This window comes from Martes martes (assembly GCF_963455335.1).
Source record: "Martes martes genome assembly, chromosome: 1".
Lineage (NCBI taxonomy): Eukaryota > Metazoa > Chordata > Mammalia > Carnivora > Mustelidae > Martes > Martes martes.
In genome coordinates, this window is record NC_137888.1 from 31,688,609 (window position 1) to 31,700,790 (window position 12,182).

At 39.0% G+C, this 12,182-nt stretch overlaps 1 protein-coding gene across 1 annotated transcript; it reads right to left on the reverse strand.

Moving 5' to 3' along the window:
- Positions 1–1,011: 1,011 nt before the first annotated feature.
- LOC308336857 (rhotekin-like) lies at positions 1,012–2,339 on the reverse strand (the record flags this gene model as incomplete). The annotated part of the gene is made up of 1 exon (XM_080794698.1): positions 1,012–2,339. The coding sequence occupies one exon, from the start codon at positions 2,337–2,339 to the stop codon at positions 1,365–1,367; it is 975 nt and encodes a 324-aa protein (XP_080650824.1). The 3' UTR covers positions 1,012–1,364.
- Between the last annotated feature and the right edge of the window lie 9,843 nt (positions 2,340–12,182).

Here is a 12,182-nt window from a genome sequence, read left to right on the forward strand (position 1 = left end):
CCTTAGCAATTCGGGGTCTCTTCTGATTCCATACAAATTTTAGGATTATTTGCTCGAGCTCTTTGAAAAATACTGGTGGAATTTTGATCGGAATGGCATTAAAAGTATAGATTGCTCTAGGCAGTATAGACATTTTGACAATCTTTATTCTTCTAATCCAAAAGCATGGAATGGTCTTCCATCTTCACTTGGCACTCTCTTTACCAGGTAGCAAATGGTTGGGTCTCCAACAATAAAACTTCAATAATAGCAACAATAACATGTAATTTTATTTTGTGTTAACTCTGAATGTGAGACAGAGCTAGCCAAATGCAAGTTCTAACTATGTTTCAAGCTCTTAAAAAACTATAATTCAAGGAGTCATCTAAGAGTTGCTGCATGGAAAGTTAACTTTCCTAAGGATGCACAGATACTAACTGGTGAAGCTTGGATTTTATCTCTGTTCTTTAAATTCAGAGCTGGCACTCGTTTAAAAATTTTTTTTAAAATAAATTTTACTTATTTTTTTGACACAGAAAGAGAGAACACAAGTAGGCAGAGTAGCAGCAGAGGGAGATGGGGGAAGCCGGCTCCCAGCCGAGCAAGGAGCCCGATGTGGGGCTCAATCCTAGGACCCTGGGATCATGACCTGAGCCAAAGGCAGTCGCTTAGCCAACTGAGCCACCCAGGCATCCCCACAGTGCTCACATTCTTAACCGAGATTAGAGAATAGAGAACACTATGTGATATTTATGTGCTGGTCTAAAGACTTATACCAAAAAAAAGTCAAAAGGCATAACAACTTGACAAAAAAAAATTAAATTCCTCTTCTAGAAATCTGCTTGTCAGCCGAATAGTGCTGTTTTACTTCTATAGCTCTTTACAGATTCATTGATTTGAATAAATACACATTACATAATATATTATTTATATTGGCTATAAATCATATATGAATATACTGAACTAAGTTTTAACTTACGTATCATCACATTCAGTCCTTAAAAATGGTTTTTTTTTTTTTTTTTTGCCGTTAAATAACTTTAATGGTTGATGTGAGAGTCACAGGGAGGTGCACTCCCCCCCAAGGCTCTTCAGTGCCATCCTCAAAGCTGGTTAGTGCAGGGAGGTAGGGCAGGATTGGTTCCAGTTTTCTCCCAGGAAGGGTTTGGGGGGTCCGAGGCAGTCCCAGGAAGGAGCCCCTCAACACCTTGGCAAGCATAGCTGAGGAGGGGCTTCTGCTCCCGCTCCCCAGCCTACCCCCAGTCCAGCAGAGGAAGGGGAGGCCAAGCTGGCCAACCTGCTGCCGACAGCACCGCACCCGGAGCCCAGCTGCTCGTAGGTTGTCTCTTCCTCTGGCCAGATCCTGCGGCCAGCACCTTTCTCTCTCAGACTGGCGACTGGAGCCAAGTGCGGGGTGGGCCTTTGCTGAAGAGGCCTCTGGACCGTGGGGATCGCTGCTGGGGGAGAGGGGCAACGGAGCGGGAAGCCCCAGGGGAGTGGTCTGGGGGGACAGCATCCAGGGAGAATGTTCGGGGTCGCCCCCAGGGCATGGGGTGGGTCCGAGCTGGGGCTGGGGCCACTGAGGCAGGTGAGCAGGGGTTAGGCAGGGCAGGCTGTTCTGTAAACATTGCTAGCCAGGGTGGGGGTGTCTCCAGCCTTGTGCCCTCCCGCTGGGCCAGGATGTCTGTCACCGCTGCGATGTCATCCAGCGGCTCAATAGCCATCTCATGGTACAAGGACCCCTGCTTGGCCAGTACTTGGGGTGGTTTCCGGGGAGCAGGGGTTTCAATCTTCATGATTTCATCACAGCACTGCTTCCACTGGCTCATGTCAAAGAAAAGCTGCCACAAAGCCTCCATCCAGCTATGTAGGGCTCCTCGGCTCTCTGTCTGAAGGGTGTGTGTCACCTCGTCCTCCCCATACCGGTTACTGATGCTCAGGGTCAAGGGCCGGCCTGCAGCCTGGTCCGGCTCCCCTGCCCGGACTCGAGTCTCCTTGTTGATGGCAATAGTAAACAACGGCTCTTCCCCAGTGTCTGCGTCTTCGGGTTGCCAGTAACAGAAGAGGCTTGTGCCTTTCAGGACTCCATGCACTCGCGCCCAGTCCTGCAGCTCCCCAGCTTGCTGCACCCTGAGGGTACCACTGGCGGTAGGCTGAGTCATGCAGAGAGGCTGAGCCACCAGGCGGCAACACACGCTACCATAGAGGGGAAGCCAGGCGGGGTTCTCCTCATGGCTAGCGAGGGTGAGGTCGTGTGTGCGGAACCCATCCTGCACTGCCGACAAGGTGAGCGTGGTGTGAGCCAAGAGGTGGTAACGAGGACCACCCACAGCCGGGGTAGGGAGCAGAATAGTGTGCATGACAAACACTGTTTTGTCCCTTACTTCTTAAGAAGTAGTCCCATTTTGCTGGGGGATGGATCCAAGGACATTATCAAATGCGCACTCCTCTGATAGGTTGGATCTAAAAACCTGCTCTAGGTCACACCACTAGTCATTTCTTATTTTTCTGCCTGCACATTTATCATCACCCCAAATTATCTTGACTTGAGCAAATTTATTTTTCCGTTTCCCTCATTAAAATGTAAGGCCAATGAGATGAGGGACTCTAATTGTCCTACTCCCTAGTGCTTCAGATTGCTTGACACACAGTGGGTGGGGAATAAACATTTGTTGAATGACTAGGGCTTTAAAACACGAAACACTGATTAAAAAAAATGGCAAACCTGGATTAGAACGAAAATCTTTAGAATCTTTAGCGGTTATCCTGTGACACTGTGCCATCATTTCAGATCACGGTCATTTGACATTGTGTAAAGTCACCAACAAATGAAATGGTATTTTGCATTTCAATAGCAATTTCTGATAGGTAAATTTTTATTTCAAATGGACCAATTACACATCTTGGCAACAGAATTTTTTTTTTCTTCCTTTGTTTTTCTCAGTTGCATTTCACATGAGGGAGATGAGATCAGTCAACACAGCCACTTGAGACTGATCAAAGCATAAAGTATTGCATAAAGCAACTCACATTTAACCTTTGCAAATGAATAAGTAAAGGGAAATTCATGAATTCTTAAAATATTGTCCTTGATGCAGATATCATCCTCTTCCTGATTTCAGCATTAATTCACATGGGCAGTTTTGTTTTGCCTGAGTAATTTGTACTGCCATTGAACTTTGTAGTAGGGGAAAAAAAAGGTCTAAAAAAATATACTCATCATTAATCCTGTAACTAGGCTAAAAACATTTAGAAAATAAACTGTTTTAATTTTTCCAAACTTGGTTTTAGAAATAAGTTCCTTGAACATTCACGTTAAGGCTAAAAGTTGTTTTTACCTACAACCGATATCTGCCATCAGTGTCTTTAGCACAAAACAGTGTAAAATGAATAAAATAGTAACCACCTCTCTTTTTTATTTGGTCTCCCTTTTCTGTGGTTGAATTCTGTGACAGCTGCTCCAAAGGCGAGGATGGAACTAGACTTAAGTACAGCGCGGCTCGGGTGTACACATGAGTGCCTCTCAAAGGGCACATTGCCTCCCATTGCCAATGATGCATGTGGTTCACAAACAAAGATAGGAGCCTACATCCACATCTCAAATACCGTGTGGCACCAGGTCGCGCCGCACAATGCACCAGGCAGATTTTAAAAGATCCTCCCCCCTCCCCCTTTTTGGACTTGCTTTATTGTTTGCTAAGTCGCATTCTACGAGGAAAAGAAAATAGGATACCTTTCGCAGAGGGAGGGCCAAGCAGGGTGTAGAAGTGGATACAGGTGTTTGGGAGGCAATGTAAGTCTTCCCACGTTAAGTTGCATTTACCTCTTTAAATTAAAATCATCGATAAACAAATACTAAAACACTCAAAGTCAAGTGCATTAATATCTACAAAGGAAAACTTTTTTTCCCCCAAAGATAAGAAGAGTTTATCCCTTTGCCAAAAATTCCTTAGGGAATCAAACATTTTCTTCCAATATGGCAAGAATATATCTGTTCCTATCTGGAACTGACAGTATAGCCTTCCCAACTGATGGCAATGCTGGCGAAGACCAATCTCTCTTCTCCATTACAGTTGAATACCTAGTATCCGGTTCCAGGAACTGCTTTGCATTTTCCACGCATTATCTCATTCCCTCCTCCTAATAACCCTTATAGGCAGGTTCAGATGTTATTCCTATTTTAAGTGAGGAAAAAGAGGTTTTGGGAGATTAAAAGACTGACAAGTTTGCACAACTAGAAATTGGCAGAGTCAGAACTTGAACGAGAGAGTCTTATCACCAAATTTGCCTTACAGAAATGACTGTGTGAGTCAGGCTTTCCTCATTTCCGAACTGGATTCCGAGTGTGTCTACTACAATCCACTGTTCACTGCGCTCCTAGAATGAAGACATGCACACCTAATAATTCACTTTCCAACTTACACGTCTCCGAAATTAATTTTCAGTTTCTCAGCTATGGATGAAAGGCTCTGGCTCATCTGACAACTTCCCACCTTTCTAGATGGTCACTGATTCCTGAACATTCTTAGTAGAGCTCTAATTACCTACCACTGTTTAGCAAACCACAGACCCCTTCATTCCCTTGCCTATACTATTCATATTCCACTTAACATCCCTTTCAACTTGTGTGCCTGATGGAATTCCATTCATTCTGCCCTGCTCTGCCTTACTACTTCCTTCCTAACCCCCACACGAAATCAATCACTCTCTTCCTAGGCAAGAAGAAGGCTGCGCCAACAGCTATTGTAAGAATAATAATGTGGGGCACCTGGGTGGCTCAGTTGGTTGAGCAGCTGCCTTCAGCTCAGGTCATGATCCTGGAGTCCTGGGATCAAGTCCCACATCGGGCTCCCTGCTTGGCAGGGAGTCTGCTTCTCCCTCTGACCCTCCCCCTTCTCATGCTTTCTCTCTCTCTCAAATAAATTAAAAAAAAAAAAAAAGAAGAAGAAGAATGCATTGGCTGGTAAGCTTTTGGTAACTGGAATATCTATCCATGGCTATAGCGTAAATTCTTCAAGTAGAGAAACCTTTTTGTTCTAGTGCCCCTTTCATTTTTCATATTGTTACCTACTAAGTGACCAAAAATGCAAATCGATTGCATGACCTAAATAACATTCTGTTTAAATACACAAAAATCATTCTTTTTGGTATCCTTTTACTTCACTTGTACAGTTTAACATCATTTCCTTATCTGACAGTCGTTCACTTTTGTTAAGGGGCAGAGAATTCGTCGATCAAATTGGAAAAAATTCTCTAATTGCCTCTTGAGAATACTTCCAGTTGGAATGGTCTGAACAAAAGATACAACGATTGAAAAACATAGGGAAAGCATCTGAATAGAGAATAAAAATTGCAAGTTAAAAATTACAGAACCAGTTTCTACATTTAAGTAGTGGAATATAGTCCGGTTCATAGGTACATGTGACTTTCTTGTTTAAATAAAGAAACTAAATTCTGGGGCTGCTGAACAGTAGTATTCTGATTAGTGTATCTACAGAGTCCTTCAGTTTCTAAGCTCCTTACAATGACTAAGTTCCAATAGTACCACAACCATCTACTTAGAGACAGAAAACATTATCTAGTTATGGATTCATTCAGAGAGCATGCTTTAGACTTTTGTTTACGCTGCTAACTTCAATGGGGGAATGCAGCAAACGGCAGGCAGAACCCAAAATGCCCCTTTCCATTATCACCTTTTAAAACTGTCTATATTTTTATGTTTACATGTTGGTCTGTTTTGTTTTGTTTTCTCTCTTTGTTTATTTTTGTTGCTGCTTTTAAGTTGGGACTAGTCCTCTGGGGATTTTTTTTTTTTTTTTTTTTTTTGAGCTTTGTCCCTGGATTTTCTCTGCGGTGATTTGGTGAGCACATACAATTTTTTTATGGTCCACCATCATTGACAGGCTGGCCCCAAGGCACTGGGTTCTGTGTAGCACATCATGGTTTATTGATGAGCAGTGGGAACTGAAGCAGAGTTGTGGAGGAGGGCACACCAGTTACAGATCCTTGTTTAGAAACCAACTGGGCATTCAGTAATGAGACCATGTGGTCTTGTTTGCAGAACTCAGCTCAGGCCAAAGATCTGTCTAAGGATGAATTGGAAGGAAAAAAAAAAATCAAACAACCATATAGTTCAAGTAGCTTATGCCATCAGCAGCTTCCCTGAGGTATCATTTCCTTATCATGTTTTTAGAGTTTTTCAAGAGTGAGTTTAAGAGGAAACTAAGAATCAGTCAGGTTCTTGATTAAGAATTGTTAAGTGTAAAGTCAAAGCAATATGAATCTACATTTGCCGGAATAATTTGTTTTAAAAAGTAGTTTTACTTATTTGATAAAGTAATACATACGTGTGGTAAAAATAATTTAATGATAACATGATGAATGAATAATCTGGGTAAACACAAATATTCTAACTGTTACTTGCAGATCCTTTCAGAAATACTCCATGTTTATTTGCTTTTTAAAGCACAAGGGCATATAAGCGCATTTCTAAATCTCACTTGTTTTTTCTTTAACTCCACATTGTGAGTGATGGTTCTGTACCAGCTCACATAAATTTACTTCATTTATTTTCACAGCGGCTCCTTATATGGGTGTATCACAGTTTACTTAACTGATTCTTGTTTCCAGTTAATAGACAATGCTAGAATGAATATATTTGCATGTAAGTGATTTGGCAAATACGTAAGGATATTTTTAGTTTAATTCCAAAAAAAGCAAGTTTAAGTCAAATACTATATGTCTTTTACATTTCTACCAAGACTTTATGAAAACATAAATACTCTTGCCAATAATACTAAAATTTTAGTCACATTATAGCTGAAAAATAGAATTACATCGATGCTGTAGTTTTGTTAATTCTGAGTAAAATTAAGCATCGTTTCATGTTTTCCCATGATTTGCCTGTTCATGTAGTTGGCAAAACGGTACACTGAGTTTCTGTTTAAGTTATTCATTTGTAAGTTAATGACAAAATATATCATATAGTGTCATAATATTTACATATAATGTGTGACCTGTATAATACTATTTTATGTGACATGTGCTATAAATATTTTTCTAATTTCTATTGCATTTTCTTAATTTTATGTAAATATTTTTATTTCTTATATTGTAACATATCTTAGCAATTTCCTTTAATACTTCTGGGTTTTCTATGTTTCTCAGAAGGGCAATCCCTACTCCAAGTTATTAACCATGCTGTTTTATGTCTTCTAGACATTACTCTCCTCATTGCTATTATTTAAAAGTTTTGGTCCACTTGAAATGTGTTTTGTAAGGACTAAAAAGTGAGGGTCAGCTTTCTTTTTTTCAAGATACTAAACACCTGTACCAACATTATTTCATGTATAATCTTTCTTTCCCCATGTTTCAAGGGCCATCTCTCTATTCTATTGCATTATTCTGTTGATTAATGAACCAACTCTACGCTATGCTTACACTATGTTTAGTATGTATTTTTTGCTGCTAATACTTATTTACAATGCTATCTGGTATTCCACCGTGTGAGGTTGCCATTTTTGGTTGTGAAGATTGTACAGAAAGTCTCTATATTCAAGAATTCTGCATCCATGTAATTATTCAAAAACAGGTATTAAATCTAGATCATGTGCCACTCACTTCTCAAGTATGATGATAAGATATCAATGGACGATTAAATTGGCATTGAAAGTAAGAAATATTTTTGGAATAAATATCATTCACATAGTATTCTTGTGAAAGACAAAATAGAGTAGCAATGTACTTAATTCAATATCATAAGATGTAGTTTATTGTCCAAGATCTAATTCAACACAACTATACAATTCTAGTATGCCATTTGGCCTACCACAAACCTTAGTTTACTACTGAATGGAAAAAAATACTCTCAGTCTCTCTTCTCGTATCATCAGGACCATATGTAATAACGCAGATTTAATTTTCAAAGGGTCAATTACCATTGGAATCATTTCAGTTGTTCTTAGAATCATTCTAAATTGTGCAGCCCATCCAAAGAAGTTTGTGGCATCGATAGGGGTCTTCTATAAGAATCTTCATTTAGCCATTATTATCCAGGTTTAATTGTGCTCTAAAGGAATTTAGGCCTCAAGGGCCACTTTTACCTTCGCCAGTTATCTAAAATAGGATAGATATCTGCTAGATATGATGGTCCAATAATACGTGGCTAAATTTAAATCCAATATTTGAAGGAAGCTATGCTATCATTTAGTGACTGGAACAGTTGTCTAAGTGACTGGGTCTACTAATTTTATAAGATTTTCTATCATACAATTACCAGCCTGCAAATCAATATCCTTTATATTCAATCTGGGTCAAGCCCTTCATTCAACTTGAGAAAATTCTTCCTAACTCAATCATTTGTACTTTTCATGCCTCCTCTATATTATAATGACTCTCATGTGTTTGAGTCCAGGGGTGGACCCTTGATTCAGGTCTGTCATCAGCTCTGTGTTTCTTGACCAGAGTGAGTAGTTCTCAGAGAGCTATGTCACCAATCAAAGCCAATTAAGCATGATGAGGCTTTTATTGACTTTTCTGGAGAAGAAACTATTTATTGTTGTACTTGAATATGAGTGGATATAAATGGCAGATCTACTTGACAACTCTATAATAGCTAAGGAAAAAACACACAGAAATGTCAAGAAATAGGAGCACCTTTTTGAAGACTTTTTTTTTTTTTTTTTTAAATCCTGGAATCTAGCCACATGTGATGCACAGTATTTCCTTTTGAGCTTAGATCAGTGAAGGCCATTTTACTCACAAAATTCTATGAAGAATTTAGGGTTCCTTAGCAATACTGCCCATTATACCATGATAATCGGTTGCTCAAGTATTCACATTCACAAAATTATTCTATTCATTTTTCCTTCACAAATTAAAAAAATGTCTACATAAGTTGCTACGTGAGTATCAACCAGGCATGAAACTTTTTTTTCAATGAGATCTCTTAACTCAGGTAAAATCCGTCAATGCCAATTTTGTTACGTGAGGCTTTAAAAATCCTCTCTTGAAGTAAGATATTTCTATTTTTCTTTAAAAGATTTTCCTTGGAAGCCAATATTATTAGCTCATAAATGTCTCACTAGTATATGCTAGCGTCTTCACATAAAACAGTTCAGAAGCTCAGTATTAACTAAAGGCATATTGTAGAGTCTATAAACATTTCAAAAACATTGTCAGGAACAGCTTGTGAAGGGAATTATTGACTGACTCTCACTGTACTGAGATATAAACTTGCAAAATTTAAAGTTGACACCCTCGTATCTTGCTGATTTTTACACGATTGACTAGTCTATTATGTCATGCAACTAGTTGTCCAGGTAAACTACTTTCAGAAATCTCATGTGACCACATTATAATCACAGTGTGGACTGACCAAATGATCAGTGGGAAATATTAAAAGAACAATCACAAAATACTTCAAACAAACGAAAAAATAAGAGTACTTGATAATACCAAACTTTCTTTTTTAAATTTAATAGATTTTATTTGTTTATTCCATGAGAGACACAGAGAGAGAGAGAGAGAGAGAGAGAGAGAGAGAGGCAGAGGGAGAAGCAGGCTTCCCACTGAGCAGGGGGCCCGAAGCGGGACTTGATCCCAGGACTCTGGGATTGTGACCCGAGTCAAAGGCAGACGCTCAACCATCTGAGCCATCCAGGCACCCAATACCAAACTTTCTGAGAAGTTTCATACTTTTAATTAAAAGCAGCCCACTACACATAAGTATGTCTCTCTCTCTCTCTCTCTCTCTCACACACACACATACACACACACACATCGGATGTTATGCTAAGCCATTTTTACTGTGCACGTCAATGGAATTAAATGAAAACATCCATTAAATATATTTCACTCATGAGATCATTCTTCAAGTTCAATAATTATGTATCATTCTGATAGGTGTGCTTTCTTTTTTAACCTCCTCATTAGAATAACAAAAAGTCAAAGTAATTTCTGGTAATCAAAATGGGAGAGTAGCATGAAGCTATAATAAGGGAAAGCCAGCTGAGAAGCCTGCTACAAAACAATACCATGTATAATTGGTTCTTAATTATGCAAATTTAACAAATGGCAGAAGGATGGTTGTATTTCTTGACCAAGGCTGCCTGCCAAGTCAACAAGCTGGCATCAATGGAGGAAGGAGCTCACTCTGTGATCCCGACTGCTGCATCTCCTTCCACGTTGCCAAAATATTTTTGTGGAAGAAAGAAATCTGTTGATTTACTAAAACAAGTTAAATTTATGTTTTTGGTGAGAGTGAGCATCTCCAATAGCATCATTAATAAAGTTTTTTACATGCACATTATTAAGTTTTTTAATCATAGGTTTAAAGACACCAGAAGAAACTCAAATAATAATTAGTTTATACATTTGTATGGAGCATAAGTTTGCCGCATAGCTCTTCCTGAAAAACAATCTTTATACATTAGATGAAGGTTTTTGCAAGAAACAACTCATTAAAAAATAAATACAAGTTGTCTTTTATTACATCAGATAAAGAAGTAAACTATATAGGAATTAATTTTGTTTCATTTTTTTACATGATTTTGTATGCATCTTAGAATATCTTTAAATGTTCTTCATAAACAACCACTTTAAAATTCATCTATTCATGTGGTTGCATTGAGACCTCTGTAAGCCAGAGTGTGCCTCTAGAAACACTGCTCTCTTCTTGGGCTCTGATAGGCTATGGCTTGAAGTTCCCCATTGCTCCCACACCTTCTGTCCCTAACCCAGCACACACAGGCACTTGCTACTCTCCTGAGACAATGGAATGTCTCTGTGCAGAATCCAGCAATCTCATAACTTCAAAATGCTAGATTTGGCCTCTGGTGAAGCAATGGACATATTTTAGACATATTTTCCAGTATATTCATTATGGATAAGACTTTAAGGGAGGCAACATGAATTTATCTGAATAATTTCTTTCCTTCTCTCAAGATGTATTTACTTAACTACTGGTTTGAAGGAGGTAGAGTAGTGGCATGTTTTAGCATCTTGCCAGTGAAATTTACCTCTCGATATATTCTAGTCTGTAATAGGCACTAAAGTCATTCCCTAGTTCTGAGAGAGCAAAATTTAAAAGGAGTTTGAGACTCCATGTAGGGTCCTGGTAAAAATGTAATAGGTCAGGGAAAAATTCCTGAACAGGTTGGAAGATACAGCATAGTTGCCAAGAACTGAAGAAAACGGGAAGAGAAGAACAAGGGACGGGAATACGTAGTAGCAGTGATTTAGAATCAGACTATAAATTGAAGTGGCATCACTGGTAGAAAATGTGGGTTGAGGGAGAGCCTTCACTGATATTTTTGCCTTAATTTTTGTATGTTCATAAAATATTCTCCACTTAAAGTAGCACTATCACAGGTGAGGTGGAAAAGAAAAGTGTCTTTATTTTTGGAGGACTGTTATTATGTATCAAACACCAGCCAATCATCCATCCTATCTGTAAACCCGAAATCCCAGAGTTCACATTAGTGACGTGTTAGGGTTTTACAAATTTCTGTAGTGAAATACAGAGAGCCCCTGATTCATGATGGTTTGACTCACGAATTTTCAACTTTATGATGTTGCAAAAGTGATACGCATTCAGCAAACACTGTGTTTGAAATCTGAATCTGGAACTTTCCCCAGGCTAGCGATGTGTGCTACAGTCCCCTCTCATGACACAGAGCATGGGCAGCAAGCCGCAGCTCCCAAACATCCTATGATCATGAGCATAAATAACCAATACACATACGACCATTCTGTTCTTCATTTTCAATTAAGTTGTGTGAGCTCATTCAACAGGCTTTGTGTGAGATGATTTTGCTCACGTGTGGGTTAACGTAAGTGTTCTGAGCACATTTAAGGTAGGTTAGGCTAATCTACCAAGCTGGTGTTTGGTAGGTTAGGTGTAATTAAATGCAGGTTTGACTTACAATATTTTTCCATTTATGATGGGCTTAGGGGGGATGTAACCCCAGTGTAAGTTGAGTTAAGATCTATACTTCATTCATTCAAAATGGGATTAGCCCAGAGTGGTTTCAGTATCAGTGAAACATTGTGTTAGTTTTCAATCTATTCATATTTCACTTATTTTGAAGTGATCAGACATATATTCTTAGGGGAAAACAGGAGATTTCAAACATAAAATTAAATAATAAAATAAAATAATAAAGCGGGTCACTGCAGACCATGAACATCATGAGTCACATAAA